We start from the raw sequence: 23,048 nt of genomic DNA, 5'->3' as shown, positions 1-23,048 counted from the left end.
TAAAAGGTCATTTTGCAATTTTCTATACTTAGTTCTTAAAACCATAAATTAAATTATGTGAAATATATTTTTAAAATAAATGAACAAGTCTTAAAGGCAAGATTCTTCTCAAGTTGCTGGAAATTATATGTCATTTGTACAATGAAGCCAAATGCTTCCGTCTTGCCACTTAAAAAAAAAAAAAAAAGTTCTCTTTACATTTATTATAGTTACAATTATTTATAAAGATGTGCTAGGAACATGACTTATTACAAAAAAAAAAAAAAAAAAAAATTACACACATAAGACTATAACTTGAAGATACGGAGATGATAGTTAGAGATCTCCACTGTATGACTGATCAGGATTTGCTGAGAACTCCCTTGATGTAAGTTTGTGCTTTAGTGCCACTGACCTACTCTGGAGATGACGCAAAACTGAGCAGCCCAAGGGACAGCTCAGGAGTCAGTATGTCTAGTCAGTATGCTCTCCCTATTAAAAGGGTGTAACTTACCCAGCCCTTCTGTTTTTCAGGTCAGCTCAGCTAAATAAGTTCTTCTCCAGTGCTGGTGTAATGTACATCTATGAAGAGCCTGGGTATTTGTCTCACTAGCATACATTACCCTTTGGTCAGGTGAGCATGCTATTAGTAATCTGTTCAGAAAGTCCTGCAAGTCCCTGGGATTTAGTTCTTTGTCACTCCCAGAGCATGTCTGGCATATTCAGTGAATCACAAAATAACTTCCAGCAGAATCCTATATACCTTGTTTGACTGTTCTTCAGAAGGCACAGGCTTAGTGAGACAACAGGCTGAAATACTGTCTGATAACATCAGTGAGCGAGTAAGTAAGCAACAGGGAAGTTAGCTTCTCTGAATTGCCCAAGTTGTGCCCACTATCTCTGCTCCTGGCACTGGGCACCACTGAACAAAGCTTTCCTCTGTCATTCCTGCATCCTCCATTCAGGGATTTATGATAATGGATGAGATCCCACTGAGCCTTTTCTTCTCCATGCTGAGGAGTCCCACTCTCTCTGCCTCTCCTCACAGGGGAGGTGCTCCAGGCCCTGTATTGGTCTCTGTCCAGTATGAGTAGGTCTCTCTCAGACCAAGGGATCCAGAACTGGAACAAGACTCCAGGTGTGGCCTCACCGGTACTGACAAGAGTAGAAGTCACCTCCACTGGCCTGCTGGCTTCACTGTTGGTTTATTTAATCTAATTTTAATATTTCTTAAATATGAAACTAACTTTTTGTTCCCAAACGTATCTTTGAATTGACCCAAATAGAATAAAGATGTGAAGGCTTAATACCACAGTCTATACTACTTTTAGGGATTAGACTGAAACCAAGAATCTTAACAGAAACATGTTCTCTAAAACCGCATTTACAGTCAGAAATCTTATCTTTTTCAACTTGATACATTCTTGTATTTCAGAGATCACACATACTGTTAAATAGCTATCTGAAAATGTCTTGAAATGTTTCTGTGAGCATTCCTTTATGCTCAGAGAACAAAAGTAGCATAAACCTAGGTACTTGCTCTAAAAAAACCTGAAAAGTTACATGGGCAAGAAAATATACAAATCTAGAAATCTTACTTTAGATTTCTTTTGGTGCAATGGTCAAATAGAAAACAAAAACAAAACCAGCAAAACAAAACACTGAGTATCAAATTAGGTTTTCCCTTGCCTTCAGTACAAAGCAATAACACATTCACTCTATGTATTTTTATCAGGACCAGAATGATGAAAAATACCTTCAATATACATATTATTTCTCTATTAACATCAATGTACATAAAAACTAAGTTGGAACTTTTAAATGAGGATACAAATAAACTAATGTTCTTTTTAGAAAAGACAACATCTCAAATAGTTACATATGTTTTAGTCATTCTATTTATTAAGATAACCTTGGTTGGACAGCCAGAATCAGGGTGTATCCTTGGTTTTCTTTTCTTTTTTTCTTTTTAATTTCTTCTTAATCAATAAAATGAATGCATACATTTGCTTTCTTCTCAAGGGGATGAAGTATGCTACTTAAGCCTGTTGTAAACTTTTCTATGATCTCTTAATCTACAACATTCCCTAGTACAAAGAAAAGGATTCCAGCTACATAAGATATGGGAGACCATCCTTTAATTCTCTGAATAGTTTTAGTATAAAAAAGAAAAAACAACAAACATGATGTATACTGGAACAATTTTTAAGCAAAATATGAAAATTGCCAAAGAATTACGGACTTCTTTAAAAAAATTACGGAAGATATAGGATGCAAGTTCTGACATATCTTGTTCCTTTCTAAGCAAGAATTTTTGCAAATACTTCAGTGCACTGAAGACAGTTTTATTCTTCTTTTGGAATGTTTGATTTCCAGTCAAATCTTCCTTCAAAGGCAGCTTTAAACTACAGAAAGTTAAGTTTGTAAAAACATTTTCACCTAGTGCTCTCTTCTACTTTTGCCAACAGGTACCTATCTACCTGACTTTTATTTACTGTGAATTTCTCTCCGGATCTAGACCTAGAATATTATTGTTATTATTGCTTTTAAAAGTACATTATTTATTTTTAATTTTCCATCACTGTTATTTAATCCCAGGTGTGAAGCTCGACCGCACTTACACTTCTCCCTTCCTCTAGGAATAGTGGAACTGTGGGGAAGGCTCCACTCCAGAACGGGGACTTGTTGCACTGTGTGAGTTTGCTCATATTGGTCATGTTACATCAAGAAGGTAAAAGAAAAAGGTCAGACAATGAATTAGCACTCATTTGTATTTCGTCACCTCTGTGAACAAAAGATGTCTGTATACCGAAAAACCCAAGTAACAAAAGTCAGAGCTTGAATCATTTAGTCATGCTCACTCAAGAATTTCTTTATGGAGTGGATAAAACAAAGATAAAAAGTGAAAATAGACAAATTAGATTACAATCTGTTTTCATACACTCCAGGATTCCTCAAAAAAAGCAACTTGTTCTCTTTCAGATTTTACATTTCTATTCACTATCTGAGAGTATTTTACACTTAAAACTGCTGTGAATCTCATTGACCACTCAGCTTTACTCACATTTCTTCAATTGCAGGGCCCTAAACCTTTGACGGCATTTCATTTCAGTAGATGGCTAAAGCAGAAGAGCTTTATGTGTACTTAAGAGTAAGCTGCTTTACATATAGGCCAATACCATACTTCCATTTTGTGCCACAGCATAGTAATGTTGACATACACTCAATTTATTGTCCGCAATATGCTATGAATGAGATCTTTTTACGCAGAACTGGTTAACAGCCCGTTTTTCCCCATTCTATTTCTGCATAGCAAATTATACTTGGCAAGACTCTTTCTACATGTCCCTACTGAATACCATGTTACTTTTCCAGAACAGACCTCAGATGTCAATAACATTCTGAATTATAACTGAAATTCAATAGACTTCTTTCTCAGCTTTGTGTTGTGGTAAATCCGAATGGAAACTCCTTATTCCAGACTCATATTTTATGAAGTAAATGTAATATTTTCCAGTCCATTAATAACTAAGGAAGATGTTGAACAATATTTGAAAGACATTTTAAAGTCATGACTTACTGATATGTTTCATCCAAGAATTCTGAAAAACTGACCTGAAAACACAGCTAGCCTGTTGACATTTGTTTTCAATATATCTTGAAATAGGGAAATTTGAGATGACTGGACATGTACTAACGTTGTTGCAAATGCAGATAAGACAACAAAATGATTTAACCAACATAAGCCTCTTGAGCAGATGCAACTGAACTAGTATGAGACACAAAGAACATTAAACTGATGAGAATCAAAAGGAAAAATCAAGATACTTTTCTGGAATGAGAATGCATCAAATACAAGTGATTTCAATCTTTTGTGAGCTTACAGATATAGTTTATAAACTTTGACACTTCTGGCAGTATTTGAATTACACAATGTAAGGCAACATAAAGTAAATCTGGAAAACCTACTATATTCCTACTAGAACTATGGCTAGTTCTTAATTCTGCAGAAAATAATCTGGTAATTACTGTACATCACATTAAACAGAACATGAGTCATAACCTCATGCTGCTGAAAAGAATGTAGATATCATGTGTTGATGTATGAACAGCAGCATATGCTGCAACACTTATGAAGTAATCATTTAGACCTAGTCAGTGTTGTAAAAAGGAAGAAGGCAGTTCACAGGAGATCAGCAAAGGCTACAAGAAGCCTTATAAACATATTCCCCTCAGAAAGACAGAAACAAATTGTTTAGATTTGTTCTATTTCTTTGTAAAGAGACATGTCATGTATAGGCAATCACGATTAGGCAAAGGAACAGGCAAAATTCATGCAGACAAACTGCAAAAGAATAACACCTTCTCCATGTTCTAACATATTTTCCTTGCTGCAAAATACATGCTGAGGGCCCTAAATTACACCCAGATCTAAACGTGAGTAAAAGCTTCCTGAACAAGAACTATGAAGGGGGGAATACTGTACAATGTTTCTGACTGAACAAAAATCTGTTGGGAATGATGTATAAACAGCTTCTCATCTCTCACAGCTCTGCAACACTGCTTGTGAATAGTACTCTGGCTCTGAATGGTACTCTGGCTCTCTGCACACTTTTTTTTTTTCTTCTTCTTTTAAGAGAATTTCAAGAAAAATTGTCTGAAACCTGTCATAGGCATTACTGGAGAAGGGATTAGATGTTTTTAGGGGTATTCCACAATGATAAGGTCCCGCGTTTCTCATTTTCTGATATTAAAAGAGGATCCAGACACAAAATGGCCAGGCACTTTAATTCCCAGAAATTCAGGGAAAAACACAAAAGAATATTTAAAACAAATGCATTACAATGAAAGATGTTAGTATTTAGGTCTGTGCTTGAGCTGTTCTTTCCCAATCAAGCCTCTGAGGTGCAATGTAGATAAGTCTCTGTACTCTTGTGAATGCTTGCTAAACATTTTACAGTCAATTTACAGAGTCAAGCCTATCCGATTTGATGTTCTGCCTCCTACTTAGCATTTGCTTGGTTCTTGCCTGTCAATGTCTCTGATCGTAAGAAAGCTTGTGTCTAGCCATAATCACTTACAATATCATACAATACAAACTGCATAATAAAATTTAATGGAAAAAGTAATCCCTCAGAAACTCAAGGGAAAAAAAAATGCGTAGCTGCAGTCTCAAAAAAAAAAGAATGTTTGTACTGTCCAAAACATCTACCTCTGTTTTGCACTACTCCAGCTATGCATGTTCAAGTCAATATCCAGAAACAGGCAGACTGAGTTTTGGAGTCCAAAAAGTCATTAGTGATAAAAGAACATCAGATCTGACTCCCTCCATCATCTACAGTCTGTCAACAATAATTTAACACTAGTCAAATGCCACCTGTGAGGACACACCATAGTTCTATTTCATTTTACAAAAATACTGTCAATGAAGCTTTCATGTTGTTTCATGTACTTTGAATTGGGAAATAAAAACCCTAAAAGCCACCAAACAACACATCTTAATGCCACATACATACATCACAGAGACCAACCTGATACAGGACATGTAAGTCCACAGGATGTGCAGTTTTGGCTGGGGAAGCAATGACAACCAGTTTGTCATTCAACCTTTAAATTAAGTTTATTTACCATGAATATGCAGATTTTGAAGAGTCTTTTTAATTTAAAACATTTTTAGAAGTGACAAGTAGAAGACTCATTTTTAGGAAACCTAGTGTAAGCAGTATCTGATATGTAGCAGAGAGAATCAGGTTCCTTTAGAGTACCTGGGACAGACCTGAAAGTTGATAAATCAGTATTTTTTCCTGTGGCTTGGCTTACAGTGTTAAGATCAAAGATCAGTGTTAAGATCATTTTTCTGGATAAAATGCAGTGACAATATATCTCCTAACAGTTTTATTACAGTGTTTAATAACAAACTAAAACCAGCTAATAAAGTATATCAAAATGCTGTGTTTTTACACTGCATTCCTATAGCAATAGTCATATTTAAGTAGTTCAAATAGAACATATATAAATCACAGGCTAATCATAAACTTGTCTTTTTATAATTTTAGGATGTCATAATTTCCAAATCAGCACAAGTAAATCCTTATGTCTATGCTGGTTCAGAAACTGAGTGGTGTTTGAAACATATGAAACACTGAATTTTGTCCACTATAAAAAGAAAAAAGTCACAATCAAATAATATACTTCAGCTGCCTAACAATGTATTAAAAAGAGGCATCATCTTCCATTCTTTTAGTACTTAATGTACTTAATGATGATGATAATAAAGTACTTAATGATGATGATAATAATTATGATAATAATGGTAATTACATTGTTTTTCTGAAAGCTATAAATCAAAGAGTGAAAAAGCATAATTTGATTAAAAACAAACATCTGGCTTCCATTTACTTTTATACATGGCTATAGATGCCTTCATAAAAATAATACTTCAAAGGCCATGGCAGCTGTACTGAAGGTGAGCATTAATGGTCAGATGCACTCTGCATTGCAAACAGCTCATTATTCAGATAAACCTTGAACACATAACACGTTTCAAAAGAAGTCACGTGGTTGGAGTAAATCAAAACACTGGAAGGCAAACAGAGTGGCATCATGACTCAGGAAAATACTCTATTCCTTCTCCATGATTCAGTGCTTTGGAAATCTTCACGTGGGCATGCTTAGCAAGGACCTTCCCTCCAACTAGGAGGACTGAGCAGGGAAGAGCAATTTCACACTGGTCAGCATAAATTACAGCAGCCTCAAGGTATTCTAAATTACAGTTGGCAGGCCAGAGAGGTTATTCAAGCAGTAGAGGCCAATTGAAATGCAGCATGGCTTTTGCATTGTGATGACTCTTCAATATGCAAGGGTTTCATTTAACATGACTCTCCTCATGGGAAATAGATTTTTTTTGTTTGCTCTGCAACAAGAGAGTAGCTCAAAATAACCAGGGGAGAGCTATCTGCTTGTATTTGCGTAAGGGAGCTCCAATAAATGGCCTCACACTAAGGTGAAAGTAGCAGGGGTTTATAACTGAGTCAAAGGGTGTTGGCTGGAACTTTCAAAGATGCCTGGCAGAGCCCACATCCTGCTAACACTAGCTGTACAGCCTGTGGTTGACCAGCTCTCCCGCATTCTTTGGAAAATTCCTGCCACTTTTTTTAATGACCTGCAAACAAACTGTATGATTAACCCATGTTGGCCAAATTACATGGACTGTGACAAACTATAAACTGAACTCCAATGTTAAGCTGCGGTGCAGAATTACAAAATAATTTCAATTCTGGATTTATTAGAAACATTCTTACATATGCATGAATTTCATGCTAGACATTTCTAATGAGACATTCAATTTCTCAATTATATTTAAATGTGTACATCCTCTCACTAGAAATATTTTCCTATCTCTTTCTCTAAAACAGTGTTGCCACTGGTAAGGTCCTAAACCCAAGCACTTTACACTGTCTTATATAAATCAGAGGGTTCCTGACAATGACAGACACGATCAGAAGTCTTAAAAAAGCTGGCAGTCTGCTGAGGTTACATGTTGCAGAGAAGTTCCGTAATGTTGGTAGATTCAAGCCCCAAAGAACAATCTGTTATATGCACAGGATGTGTGAAGTTTCAGATGACAGACATAACAATTGCAAATATTACACTTCTCTCTGCACGATATCTATCTGGAGCTATTTAAACGTCAGTTCCTGTTGCTTCTAGTTCTGAAAAAAAAATACGCTTCTGTAGTTTAAAAAGTAAATTCACTGAAAGTATGTGGACTTTCTAACAGTGAAGTAAGCAATTTAGTAAATCTAAGAAAATGCCAGGTAAAACAATTTAGAAATTTAACAACACTCAGCAGCAGCAGTTATAAAATTTTGACTCTCTTTTTATCTTAAACAGTGCTTGTTGAGCTTCTACCATGAGTTCATGTCAGTATTGTTACTGATAGGCAAACAAACAAACGTTCTTTCTTATGAGTGAACCACAAATGTTTCCTGACATAATTGATTAAAAAAAAAAAAAGCAACTTTTCTCTCAGTTCTCACCTACTAAAGAACAGCCTGAGAGACTCCAGCCCTTGAGTTCTGGATCAATTTACTCTTAATTAAAAGAGACTTCTGCAATATGTAGAGCTCTGTTTGTTTGAGATTTTCAAGCAGGTTTTTTTCCTGCTTTGTAAACAGACATGCAGCTCTCAGTACAGCCTGTGCAGGACATGGTGCAGAACGGAAACTCGTGGTGTTACAGCTCAGGAGGAAGTACCAGTTGGCTTCCTCATAAATAGTCTGAAAATCTAAATTTGTACTGCAGCACTGTATCCACCTTTGCACAGCAGGAACAGCAGATACGGGCAGAGCTTCTTGCACGGGTTCCCAGTGCTGGGGCACCCTCAAAGACATGGAGCAGTAGTCCTTGTGCAAGTACTGAGCTGCCTTCTCCAAAATACCATTTTGGTTGCAGCTATGAGTTCATTTTACAGCCTTATTCATCTTTGGACATTCGAAAATCCCTTTCAGTGTGTTATACAAGTTCATCATAAATCCATGGCCATGACGTTCCATCAGTTGTCTTACATGTCACCCCACACTAAGATGTGGTCTTGGTTCAATTTAACCTAATTACCTAAAGGATGGGTAGCGAGAACTAAAGTTAGGGGAAAAATACTTCTCACTGTATAATTTCAGGAAAACAGTTGACTGAGAGTGTAAAGACGTTTGAAAATATCTGAAATTGAGAAAAAGAATAGAGGATGTTCTCTGGGACAATTAGTACAGAGGACATACTATTCCTTGTACATTAGTAGGAGAACGTTCTGCTATTGAATGCTATCTGCCTATGGCAGATGAACATGGCCTATGGCAGATGAATCTGCCTATCCCAGATGAACAATAAATGTTCCCCAAAGCATCTCATACATCTGTGAAATATGTAACCCACATACACAACTCCATTTTGAGATCTCTGTAATCAAACGCTACTGCCTCAAGTATAGCACAGCTAAATTTATCTCCTTCGACTCAGCCCTGTTCTTGGCGTCATCATCTTGTCAGAGTGATGGGGAAGCGGATGATCTCAGGGATCTCCTACTGTCCATACTGCTGCTGTGGATATTGTTTGGTACAAACTAAAATTAAGATGTGTCTGTGTTTGTTAGACTTAAATCAGTTTCTATGTCATGCAGATTAGTTCAGAGACAGGCCTACATACTTTGTCTCACATACAATTCAACACGTAAAAATTAGTTCTATTACTGAATTCAGGTTTCAAAGAAAATGCAAAGTGCTGAAAAATAATTTTCCTGGATTTTATGTAGTGATAATGTAGCAGTCAAATCCTGAGCATTACTGACGGGTTTTTAATTTTCTTTCTCTATACAGCAAATGTCAAGGAAAGAAAGTGAGAGGAAGAGGATAAGGGGGAGGGAAAAAAAGGATATAGAAAGTTAAACTGGTCTGGTTAAGAAATATAAACTCAGAAAGAGGATCTTACAGAAATTTCAATACTTGCTCTTCCTTGTTTCCATTTGGACAGGCTGTCCCAGCAATTTTTTTAAAAGACAACCGCACATCATGTGAATTGTTGACAGCAAATAAATAGCATGATTTGAGCCTATAATCTTTATTCACATATAAAACCCCATAATTTTGCACATTCAGCAATGGAAGTACTAACATATTAGTAACTACTAACCATTGGAAACAGTGGGGAAAATCCATAAACAAAGAACGAAGAAGTGCCAAGATGCTATTTTGAAATAGAAAAGAACAGAACCTCAGAAGGTTTGGTTTGAGTCAACATGTGCAACAACAGCTTTGTCACTAAAGCAGACATATTGCATAATGAAGCAAAAAACAATATCTTGTTTTTCTCTACCACTGCTGTTACTGTATAGCTAAACAGTTGGTAAAAAGGGAAAAACAAAATGCCTGGGCATAGCTTTTCTATAATGACAACCCAAAATGGCATCTGTTGTAACAGCAACATGACCCACCATGTTTCAGTCTTTTTATGATACATGGTGTCACCTTTTAGAATAATGTTTCTGAACAATTTTACTCCTAAATTTTGTGGGGTTTTTGTTTGTTTGTTTGTTTGTTTGCTCGTTTTTTCCCCACTTTTCTACTACTCTTTGGATGTAAATCCTATGGAAGCACCAGTTACCCAAGGAGAATAAGCAAGGCCCTGGCACAAGCACAGAGTTAGCACAGTCCATATTCCCTAGGTGCTGGATGCTCTGGAATGCCTTGGGAGATTGTTCTGTAAGACCCAGAACTCTCATAGTCCTCTGAATTTCACGAGGAAAATAAGCTGGAGAAACCTGCTAGAAATTTTTTAGATCAGGGTTGATGTTAACACTGCAAGTTTTAAATTATATAAGGAAATAAATGACTGATTTTATCATCTTATTCCCATTTAAAGCTTCTTCCCCATCTGTAACATTCATTATCAACAGCTTTAAAATAATGAACTACAATTATGGTCACTTTTCTGATTTTTTTTTTTTTTACTATTTTTTACATTTTGTCATTTTGAAGAAAATGTTCTTCTGGTACTGACTCTTAGGGCAAACATGCCTAATTAGAATACTTTTTCTGTCCATTCTTTAAAGGCAGGACTTTCATATAAGTCTACCTGAAAAAGGACATGTTAGCATACACAAACTGTAAAATGCATGTAAGGGTTAGGCCTACAGCCTGCCATTGGCAGGAAACATGACAAACTGTCATACAATTGTGCTTTTTTTCCTCTCTGCACAGCATTTAGTACTTACTTTTTGTTTTTATATCTGTATGTTTTGTCCTCCCTTACAAACTTCCTCATGGGTTGTATCATAATAAAAGCCCAGATCAAGCATGTATTACAACCATTCCTTTTATGAGCTTTCTATACTCTGTGCAAGCCATACTGGCAATCAAATTTAAATTTGCTTAGAAAACTAAATCTGATAAAGTTACATTTCTTATTCTCAGGTGTATCTATGTCTGTGAAACACAGTCACACATTCTGGTCCTATTACACATGAGAGACAAGAGTTTGTCTTCCTAAAGTACTGCTGACTGCACTGAGAATGCCCATGCATTTCAAGTAACTAAATGTGAGCACAGAACTGACCCACTGCAGAACAGTGCTGTGGTAAAGTTCAAGAAAAAAGCTCTTCTTTAAACTATTTTCAGAAAGATCAAATAGGAGAGGCTAGCTTTGTTTACTTATTATAAACAACATGTCAGCGTCAATGAAGCAGTTCCAGCCAGATGCTGGTATTGATCTCAGAATTACTTTTTTTAGCATTTCCTGTTATATTCTAGCCTACCAGATGAAGGCTTTTCTAAACTGCTAGATAACAGGCAAACCAAGAACAAGCTTTTTTAGTAGCAGTAGGTGGTATCCTGCTAACTAAAATCATAAAGTAGGAGGGCCTACACTGTTAATTTCTTACACAACTGAAAGGAAGGACCAAGCTTTTTAAAGCTATTAGTGGCAGTGGTACAAATCTTCATTCTGTGATCACTTTGTCTTACACTGTCATCACAAATGCAAATGCAGACTTCAGATGAGACTCCGGAGTTTTGCTCAGGTACAAAGTTGCCCTCAGGTTAAGCTGTGTGAAGAATCAAGCCCCAAGGACATATGGGGGTGAAGCTTTCACCTATAAAAACCTCTCCTTGCAACCTTGTAAGCAATGTCAATTTCTCAGACTCTTAAAAATGGTCAAGAATTTTACCATCAAGAAATAACAAACATTTTTCCCAATTCACTTTTTAGAATTTCACCAGTCAGAATTTCCCCTGTACTGTAATGCTTTAGAACCAGAACACAGGAATTATGCCTCTTTCTGATGCACTGACATTTGCTTAGCATTAACAGTAAATATTTCCCAAGATATAAAAAGTACTAAGCACTTTGTTCTCCTCTTCCTCAGCCCTTTATCAGGGATAAATAATGAAAGCCATTGCATTTTACAGTGAGATATTTTTATATAATTAATAGCACTGGGTAGCACAATGGGCAGCTTCATTAGAAATAATGGGGGGGGGGGGAGGGTTGTTAAGAAAATAAAACAAAAGCACAGAATATGAAAAAGATAAATGTTGTGCTCTTTTAACTGTTGCTCAGATCAGGCAAGTAAAATGTATATATCACTTGAATATTTGTCCAGTAATATGTACAGGGTACTGTTTCTATTCTAGTGCAATACAGACATGAGAAGTAACTCATGTTCATCTGAAGTATTTCTCATTCAGTAAGAAAGAGTTCAGTATGGTCTGACCTTACTGAGAAGGGCAAAGAAATGAATGATGAGAACTCAGCCAGTGAGAAATACGTGTTTTTCCACCCACTGCTTCAACAAAAAGCTCATGCAGCATTTGTCTCCAAATCTAGATGTCTAATCATTTTGAATTGAACACTGGAAACAGCAGTTTGCTGAAGGTCCCACCTAGATGCTTTGCCAATGAACAGAGTAGAAAGGAAATGGAAACAGAAGTGGCTGGGATAACAGGACACAGAACCCAAAGAGAGAGGAACATGCAGGAGGCATTTCCATGTCTGTATGGAATATGAAACAATGAACAGGCACCAGGTGCTGGGAATACACATCCATTCATCACACAAGCCTCTGACAGCATTTCTGACAGTCCAGCTAAAACTGCTGAATTCTTTTCATGGATGTTGGCTTATTCTTGCCTTCCTGCCTGCAAAAACTTTGTGTTTCAAAAACTTTGATCTTAAGAACCTAAGGACTAAATTCAGCACTTCTGAAGTAATATAGAGAGAGAGACAAAGGAAACTTAATCAAAATTCTTGCCCAGAAATTAACTCATTCAAACTAGAAGATGCCTTTTACTGAGAGCAGCACCAGCACTTGGAATTAAGAAAGCAGAGCTGCATGACAGAGAACAGCCAAGGAGTAGTGTCCAGATGTTGTGCCAGCAATGAAAAAGTCATGCATTGTGGAAATACTCGTAGAAACTTCCAGTATTTTGTCTGTCAAGGTTACACATCTACGCATCAGCATAGCATATGCTTAGAAAGAAAACATGACTGCATCTGTGGCAAATTATGGTTTATAGGGTCCCCATTTTAAGTAAAAGCAATAATTAGAAGTTCTAGGGGCTGTAGCCCTTGTGGGGGGGGGGGGGGGGAGGGGAACAAAACCTAAATGGGGAGTAGTGACTGGAAAGATGCTTCTGGAAGATTTTATCCTTGTAAGAGCATCAAAACAAATGATACTCACTGAGTAAGAACTTACATAAACCACCATGAATATATTCAATCTGACTGTTTTGTTCAAGTTAAGGCCTGTTTTTTACCCTTCCACCTATGCCAGTGAATTAAAACTTACTTAACAAATCTTTGATGGGCCTTCACGCTTCCAATCTCAGCAATACTTATAAGTAAATGTTTCTCACCACTTGCATAACACCGCATATATAAGCAGGGCATAATCACTTTGCTACTTTCAAGATCTCCCTTTCTTTGCTACATTCAGAAATGATCTGAACCCTGGTCGCTTGCTAGCATTTGTGCTTCACCTCAAAAGTATCTTTAGAAGTATGTGTGACTTTTGTGCACAGTCCAGTGCTTCACAAACCACTAATTAAGGCATTATCTAAGAGAATTAGTTGTCTCCAGGCTTCTGTTTTATCAGTAGTTTGGGCTACAACCCAAGAGCAGATGACTCACTCAAAGAAACTGATTATTCAGAAAGCAAATGCACTGCGTGTTTTATTTGAAATTCAGGTCTGACTCTCTCACAAAGATCACAAAGTGCCCCTGACTCACTGCTGTTTGAGGAAGCATATGCCTGGTATTGGAACTCATTTTTAGTGAAGCTCTTTTCTTGATAATATTGGTCATGGCTCCTAGTTATTAATATGTGCCTTGTGCTGTGCCCAAGTGCAAGAACTTGAAACAGCAATGTGAGTAACAGGAAGGGTAATAACTCTTAGTCACAAACCAGAAAAAAAAAAACCAAAAAAGTTCATCATTTCCAGCTTTCTGTGTTCTTGTTTTCCCCTGCCCTATCCCAGAATCCCAGATTCACTGACATTGCTAAAAAATGTCTTCCTTGTCCTGTTTTGCACATAAGATAGCTGTCTTTTTTTTTCCCTGAAAATGAATGTTTCTGTACACTTTGTTATTTCTCATAATCATGGCAGATGATACAAAGTAGATATCTTTGTCAGAACATTTAGCTTAGCCTTTCTATGCTACGAGATGCTACCATCACTATTGCAGACATCAAATCAAAAGTTAGTTCTACAATTCCAAAGCACTGTATATCATACATGTGGTTTCTCAGTACTCAGTCTGTTTGCCACAGAAAAGAGGAAAACATATTTATTAGATGGGGTCTCCTGACATAAAGAGGGGATCATTTCATGGCTTGAGCATAAAGATTGCACTAGAAAAGAGATGCTTCCAGAAACTGGAGAGATCGGAGAAGGTAAGAAAGCTCACAAAATTGCAAGGAGCAGACATGCAGGTCTCAGAAATGACTGGGAAAAAAAAAAAAAAAACCCAAAAACATCCCGAGAACCAGAGGAAAAAAATATTTTCTTTCAATTCAAAAAAGCTAGACTAAAGCTTAGCTAAAATTGCGCTGGAAAACCATCTCTTCTTTTTTTTTTTTTTTTTTTTTTGCAAGGTCACAGCTGGCAGGGAAATATTTGTTTATAAGCTTTTATATTTGTATTCTATCATGGATAGTCATTTCTATTTTTCTCCATTTGAAAGGTTAGTTGTTTTAGTTTATGTTCTTAAAAAAAAAAAATAGGCCTTAGGTCTATACTGGGGAGTTCAGTTTCAAGCAGAAGGTCGTTTCAGATTCAAACCTTAAAGTGGCAACACATTTGTGCACAAAAGTACTTCTTACATGTACGAAGAAACATGCTTTAATATGATAGCAGATAAGATTTTTCAAATTACCCAAGTGCATCAAAAGCTCCAGCTTAAGCTCTACTGCCTTGTGATTCTGGCCAATTTTACAGAGTACTTTTCCTTCTCTTCATGGAATGTTATAGCTCTGGACAACCTCTTGAGTAGAGGCCCAGCGAATGAGACATAATTAACCCTTAAAACTCAGATTTGTGAACAAAACGTGATACAGTTAAATAAATCTGGCCTCTAATCTCAGAAACAGATGAGTTAAGGCAGAAGCCTGCAACTGGTGATATTCTACTGACTTCAGTTTTGAAATTCTTACTCCTATGTAAGTGTAGACAATTACATTTTCAGGGTTATATGAAAGATTAGAAAGTCACTTCATTGTCAAGGATGCCCATAAAGTCCTTTTGCTTGCTTCTTTGTTTTTTAAATGTAAGAGTTGCGAGTTGCCATGAACCCAAACCCAGCTTCTTGCATAAAAAATGTCTGAACTGTTGCATATCTCAAGTTATTCAACAGTTTTAGGTTTTTTGACTGTACCAAGTATACTGGCTTCCAAAAGAACTATCTACAGTTTGTAAATCCTTGGTATGACTATCAGTTATTCAGCAGTTTGAGATTTTTAACTGTACCACTCATACTGGCTTCCAGAAGAACTATCTACAGCTTGTAAATCCCCTGTAAGGCAATCTAAGGTACTAAGCAAATAAGGCTAGCATTTTTCTTCAGTCTAACCACCAGAAAATGGGATAAAGTTGGGGTCTACTGTTAATGTAATACTTCAGATCTCTCCACTATATATTCTGTCTCTCTTTGCCAATATTTCAATTTGCCTTCAAATGTTTTCCACCATACCAGTTGAACTGTATTTGTATTTCATAAGACTTTTGCCTATAACTCTTGAAATCAGGTGAGAAATAAGAAATATGTTTTTTTAAAAAATGGAAGAGAAAAGATTATTTGGGTCTGTATTATCTGTACATCATAAAAGCTCAGAAATACTGAACGATGACATACTTTTTTAAGACTGATATTAAACTGCCTAGTTCAGAGCTTAATTCCAAATTCAGTTATTAGCCAGCTGAAAAGATCTGACTCTTTTCTCAGTAATCTGCCCCTTATCACAAAAAAAAAAACCAAAAAAACATTAATGCCTTAGCCAGCACAGTAATTCTTAAGCAAGGATATACCTTTTAGAGCGTGTTGAGTAGACACCAAAGTAGACAACATACTTGAAATTTTACATCAGAGATTTCATTTACAAACGTTGACAAACCTTGTTGTATGAGAACTCAGAAAGTCTAAATGGCCAGATGGTAAATGTGTTTGAGGACTCCTTCTTCATTTCTCTTGCATTGGAAAACAAGTAGGCTGCAGAGAATATCCTTGCTTTGAAGTTTCATTGCATGATTGAGCAAATAGGTAATACGTACACAAATAATACAGAAGGAGTAGTTACAGACAACTCCATCTAAAATAACTTGTTATTCTTTTTAAAAGACATGAGAACTAACACATGATTTAAAGAAGGTATCAAATCTTATTAATTTTTGTGGCAAAGTATTGCATCAAAATTTCATACAACCGCTTAAGTTTCCTTCATAGATATCCATCTAAACTGCCTCTTATCATTCAAACCCACTTGAAGCAATTGCCCATCTCACTCCAGAGATGTCTTATTTTATTTCATTTATGCCAATATTCCTTTCATCAACAATTTTCACTTCTTGTTTTCACAACAAATTCTTAACTTTTTTTCTTACTTCTTTTCAAGGAATTTTACTGTTAATTCTTCAGTGCCATCCCTGTGACCTGGCTCTGCTCAGCTTTGGTAGACCACAAATCTCTTCTCAGTGCCATGCGTTAGGGAAAAGCTGCTGGACAGATATCTTCAACTGCCTGCATAGGAGTGGGAAAGGGTCTGAGTCTGGGCAAGAGAGTGAGTTCTGGGCACCAGAAGCTGAGCAGAGAAGGTCTTGGAGTCCACAGTATTGTTTTGCACTGCAAACTCCACTCTAAAGCCTTTTGAATGCCAGTGAACTGGTAACTCCTGAGCAATGGAAAATTAGCACAGGGAAAAATAAAAGAACACTTTCTTGGCAGCTAGCACATGCACACATCACTGAGCTATGATCCAAAAACATCATGCTACTTGGTGGTATCATGGTATGGAAAAATTTCCCTGCATCATAACAATTTTTTCATAATGCCAAACAGTGCAGTGTTCATACCATACATAAGCTCAGTCAATTATGAGAGATATTATACTATCATGTGAAAGATATAAGATACGATGGGTAATCATCGTCTGTATACTAACACCATCACCTTGGCAGTTAATTTTATACTGTTACATACTATGGGAATTATAAAATACTGTACAAAACATATTTGTGTATATCTAAAGGCATCATAACTAAAGGAAGATCATTTCCTAGCAGCTGTTTTGGAGTACAAAATCTAATACAGCTCAAACCTTTTTATTACATAAAAGCATAAGTTATATAAGTTTCAGTTTTTAATTTCAGCTATTAATTGTACCCATGGCAGGCTAGTTAGGAAGAAAACAGTCAGCCAGACACCACAGAAATGCTAAAATGAGTTTCCTGAGAGATCAATTACTTAGGCTAGAGCTAGGATAGCAGGCTCCACTGCTTTTTTTTATTTTGACCTGTCTTCCAGCTCCTACATGAAATGAGCTTATTAGTAGAAAATGATTGCTCTCAAAATATTTCTGATGCTGATTCTGAAGTTGTTTTGCAATTGCCTTGACTCTGGAAATCTGTTTGTTACTTTTTCCACTACTACATCCTGATTCTGAGAAAATAAATTAAGTGATGTAGTTCAATCCTCTTTCCTAAATTCTGGCTTTGAAAGTCCTCTTTGTATAATTATGAGGAACTTTTTAACTGTTCTCCATGCTAGGATTCAGCACTGATGCTATTTATGAAAATCCTTGCGGTTATCTCCTTACAGTGATCATTCTTACTGAGCTGGACTGAGCTGTGGACTCATTAGGCTTAGGATGATTTCTCGCATTTGCCTACTTTAAATGCTGGAAAAGTTTTATATTTAATTTGGGCAAGTGATCTGGAATTACTAATTTTCCTCTACCTAATAATTTTGTCAAAATGTAGGGATTTTTTAAATAGATGCCAAAAACAAAAAGCAGCTGTAAAACTGTATTTCACTGCATAATGATACCATTAGCCTGCTGTCTGATTGCAATCAAAAGACTTGATTAAACACATTTCTTGTGTTTACAATGTACAGAGAAGTATTCTACTGGGAAGAAAAGTTTAATACTATTGTCTCCCATGTTTGGAGAAGAAACATCTGCATGTATGGCATTGTACACAGCTGATGCAGCCCTCAGTCATGTTTCATTAATATCTCAAATGGTCTGCCAGTTTGGACCTCCTGGATGAGAACTGGTGTCTCTTATGGTGGTGGTAAAACTAGGCTTCCAGTACTCAGTGTAGCTCATTGAGCTACAAATGAGCTTATCCCTACAATATAAAACACTTGTACAAATACACATATGCATGCAGTAGACAATCACATATGTACATACACACACAGACAATGAATCCCAGCATCTACTTCTCAAGTAATTTCCTTTCTGTGGCAAAAAAATAAAACAGTTTCAGTTGCACTGAATTTCACTGGGTTACAAAGGTATGATGTATGCTGCACCTTTGTGGAAGACGGATGAATGCTCTCCTGTTTTATGCCTACTCTGCAAGCACTTTCATAAGAAGTTTTCATAAATAAATTTGTACATCCTTAAATTAAATAGAAGCTGTGTGTTTACTTTTTGCTGTACAAGGAGTATGTAATTATGACACAAAATAAGTAAGAATAGTAGCCTCATATCATAGAACAGCTATTATCATGAATTAACTTTGCCAGAAAAGATGTCAGAGTCAAAGAGAAGAAAGGATAACAAAAATATTTAGCTACGTATTTTTCCACTTAAATTTCTGAAGTTATACATAGATGTATATATATATATATATATTAAGTAGCACAGTTTTCTGAGATTACATATAACTTTGAAAGGATTGAGTTAATTACTGGCATTACAGCAGTGTTCAAACTAAGAACACTTTGGAATGCAGTGTATTCAATATTCCAAATGAAAGAGTACAGAAAGTTTGACATGTTAATGTAGTAACATTGGATAGCAGGAAATATTTTTAATAATCTAAGACAAGAGGGTTGAAAGTTTCCTTTTTTTTTTTTTTTTTTTTAACGTATTAATAAATTGTAGAATTAAATGGAAGAAAAACACAATGCTCAGCTCACTTCTGCAGTAGTGGCCACTTCTGTCCTTCATGTTGGAACTGCACAGTCTCAGAAAAGAATAAATAATTCACCCACAAGACAGACATGCCAGAGCTGGCTTCACCAGGGCTCAGACCAGGATGGAACCATGGAGAAAGTGTGCAGCACTGTGTATGGGTGATACGCTTGCTTCATCTCGATTCAGACAAGGAAATCCCCTGCCCGTTACTGCACTTGGCCATATGCACATTCCCTTGTCTACTTGCAAGTAAATTAGAAATAAAATCTAGAAGCGCAATTGCTGACAGATATTTGAAGTGAAACTTACAGATCACTGTAGACCAGGCCATAAATCTGTGCTGTGCTGTGATGATAGATGCCTCTCAGGATAATTAAAAGCAGGATGACAATAAAAGCTGGAAGCCCCCAACTCAAAAGGAAGTAAAGTAGATAGCGCCGCTCTGTGTGTTCATCATTCATCACCAGTACATACCAGAAATTAACAGCCTGAAGAACAATGCAGAATATTAATAAATATATTTAGTGGATGTTCAGCTATCCCCCCCAGAAAAACAACGTCACTCCAAACATTATAATACAATGCATTTCTGCCCTACTATGTGTGTAAATATAAACATTTTTCAGTACAAATAGTTTGTTCTCATTTTCTTCTCCTAAGTAATCAAAAGAGACTGGTTATAAAAGAAGTATACTGAATTATGTAATTGTTAGATTTTCAATCAGACTACTGATGACAAGAAGACACTCTATTTAGTAGAAAACTTAATTTTTGCAGTGCAAAGGATAGCTTTTTCCTTGGATTTCCATACTCTCATACCAAAGACTGTCACATAAGATTGCTGAAATCTGATATGCACTGAAAGGCTTTGCAGATATCGTTCAGCTGTATTTATAATGCTGGAAACACACTAGCCTCCTTCAAATTTTTCAACATATAGTATGAATGTAAGAATATCATTACAACCTTAACATAACAGCAAATAACAGTGCAGGCATTCACATCAGAGGCCCTGATCAGAAAATAGAGTCATTATCCAAGGTCTTTGTGCATGTGATATCTTGTTGATAACTTCTTGATATCTTCTTAGTTTCTCTACCAAAAATATTTGATTTGATACCTAATAAAGTTTGTGTCTTCCCAAGTGGTATGTCTCTTTTTCATTTTACTTTGGAGAAAGACAATTGTAGGAGTTTCATTAGAAGAATCCTATAAGTTTTTATCACCTTTGATAACTTTTTCTGACTTCCTACCTGTTCTCTACCTGGAAGTAACTCTTGGTGTCTAAAGAGATAGCCCACTTGATTTTGTTGCTGCTTTATACTTGGGCAGGATATACTTGACCCGTCTGCACAGAGGACTGTATTGAGGAAGAAAACTTTTATTGAGCATTAATAGAGATCTGGAGGTTGTATAGAGGGAATGGGATGAAAAAAAGAAATGCCCATATGTGGAGTGCTGCTTCCAGTTCTGGGCACATGAGAACAAGAGAGACCTGGATATACTGGAAAGAACCCAATAGAGGACCAAGAAGTTGATCAAGGACTTGTAGCACATCTCCTGCGAGGAGAGGTTGAGAGAACTGTGACTGCTTAGCTTGGACATGAGCAGACTCAGGGGGATCTCTTAGTGTCCATGAAAACTTGAGGGGTGGGAGTGATTAAATGGGAGAAACACTATTCTCGATGAAGTCCGTTAGCAGGATGAAATACATACATTAAAATACATGAAATTCCATCTCAACAAAAGAAAAAACTTTCTAACTCTGAGGGTGGCTCAAATACTTAGCCAAGTTGCCCATTTTTTTAGTATGCACATTTGCATGTTACTGTTTTCTAATAAATATCAATACCATCCATGATCAGAATATACTCTGCAAAACATTTCTTCACTTCCTCCACTTCAAACCTATCGTACCAGCCACAATTGTGCATGCTACATCATTATTTTTGACCTTCCAGCTGAGATTAATAAAGGATTAATTTTTACTTTTTCTAGCTAGAGAATATCTGCTTCAAGCTTGTACCTCTACATTCTCTTACAGTCAAAGAATAAGGGACGGGCATCTTCAGGAACCCAGTTATCCTTAATCATATTCAAACCTTTCCACCCACTACAGAAGGATTTCATATAATAATGTTGATTTATATTCTTGCAGCTGTCTATTGCTAGGATATGTGAAATCTATATTCAATGACAAGAAAATTGCAATATCTATGAAATTTTGTGGATTCCATCAGCCAACATGTTGTGTATAGAGACTGAATTTTTACAAATACTTAATTACTGGTTTGTGGATTGTTCATGTAAATCTCACAAGTTAATTTTTTTAATGTTTTTATTTCTGCTATTTATATAGCATGAACATAAAATACTTTCTATCGTAAGTCATAAACAACATTATATTTGCTAAAAATATGTTTTCAAAAAAATTAGAAGTTCAGCAAGCACTCTTGAATTTTGCCTTAGAGAATGACATTTTGTATGTCTGGTGTAGGCAATTACATTAATTATACAAAAATTATTATGAAACTTTTTTTTCTCATTTGGTGATTGGTGTTATGTGAGCAAAGGCAAATTTGTTTTTCCTTGAAAGAATATAAGAAAATCCTACTGTACACTTGGAACTTTCCTGCATAATTTAAAAGAACATTGGAAAAACTATTAATTCCATTATTGGACTTTACAAGAAGAAAATACTGAAGAGATGAAAATTTGGAAAAAATATCCACAGTTTCTGAAACTGTTTTTCTCACTTAATGGTTGTTCTCATACAATCTTCTCTCCTTTACATTGGGATTCAATATTTTATTTCACATCTTATTATAATATATATTCTCTCTTCTCAAAGGAAACAGTTGAGTGAATGTCAGCTGTGCAGTGAAACATGGAAAAAGGAGTGAAGAAAAGTGCGTCTATAGTCCTGACTAGGCTACGCTTCACATTGAACATTTCCAGGTAGCAAATCCTTGAACTTATTTATGCAGTTATGCTCAAGAATTGTTAGTTCTACTGTTTCTGACTATCCAGAGAACATTTTTCTCAACCATCCAACAGAGATTTCTTTTCAAGAAACTGTACTTCATGTCCTTGCTCTGTGTTTATTCTGTCATATTTACCTATCATCTGTCATAAAAAAAGACTTTAACATCAGTACTTCTGCAAAGATTTAAGGGAGTGTGGTTACTTCACATTTCCTGTGCACTGAACCTTCTGTCTTCATAATTATATATTATTTTCTTCTACCCCTTCAGAAACTAAATCAATGAAATACAAATACTTGTACTAATTTTAAAAACTCCTTTCCTGTTGCCAGTCCTAGAGGAGGATAAAATGTAAAGTTCATTTCTCAGCTGCTCAAGTGGAAGAACAAATGCACAAGTAGCTATTGTACTGAGGTAGAACAGAAAACAACTACAAAGTCAAATAACACTCCAGTGAGACTATGCTAAGTTCAGTAAAGCTTTTTTGCTTTTTGAATGAGGCAATCAATTACCTGAGGATGGGACACTTTTAATTTCTTCATCTGTTTATAGTGATATTTGTGGATTTCAGGTAAACATCAGCTGAAAAATACTTTAAGTGAAGTATCCCAGATCAATGGTAAATATTTTCCTTCATCTATTTTATGAATGGCCGCAATAGTTTTATTAAAAAACCTGAAAGTTGCCATTAAATCCACAAGGAAGAAGGATCCAGGTATGCCATTTATTACCATTCATTCTGGTTTTCTTATAGAACTGCTGTTTTTTCTGCTGACTCTAGCAACGGATCAAAACAAAAAATTGCTTTTTTAACATTATTTTGCTCTATGTCAGAATTAGTAGTTGAAGACTATACAAGTTTCATTTTCTCCTCAAAAGGTGTTTTATTTACGTTCTGG

General features: G+C 36.1%; 1 protein-coding gene across 1 annotated transcript in view; it reads right to left on the bottom strand.

The window, feature by feature from the left end:
* Positions 1-23,048, bottom strand: part of ADGRV1 (adhesion G protein-coupled receptor V1) — a 253,152-nt gene that overhangs the window by 52,108 nt on the left and 177,996 nt on the right. The window contains exon 86 of the mRNA XM_042866113.1: positions 19,475-19,653. Coding sequence (XP_042722047.1) covers positions 19,475-19,653 — 179 coding nt within the window. The remainder of the gene's footprint in view (positions 1-19,474; positions 19,654-23,048) is intronic.

Source organism: Lagopus leucura, unplaced genomic scaffold (genome assembly GCF_019238085.1).
Source record: "Lagopus leucura isolate 7727_CA_CO unplaced genomic scaffold, USGS_WTPT01 Super-Scaffold_810, whole genome shotgun sequence".
In the NCBI taxonomy this organism is placed as follows: Eukaryota; Metazoa; Chordata; class Aves; order Galliformes; family Phasianidae; genus Lagopus; species Lagopus leucura.
This window is presented reverse-complemented; position numbering and strand designations above follow the sequence as displayed.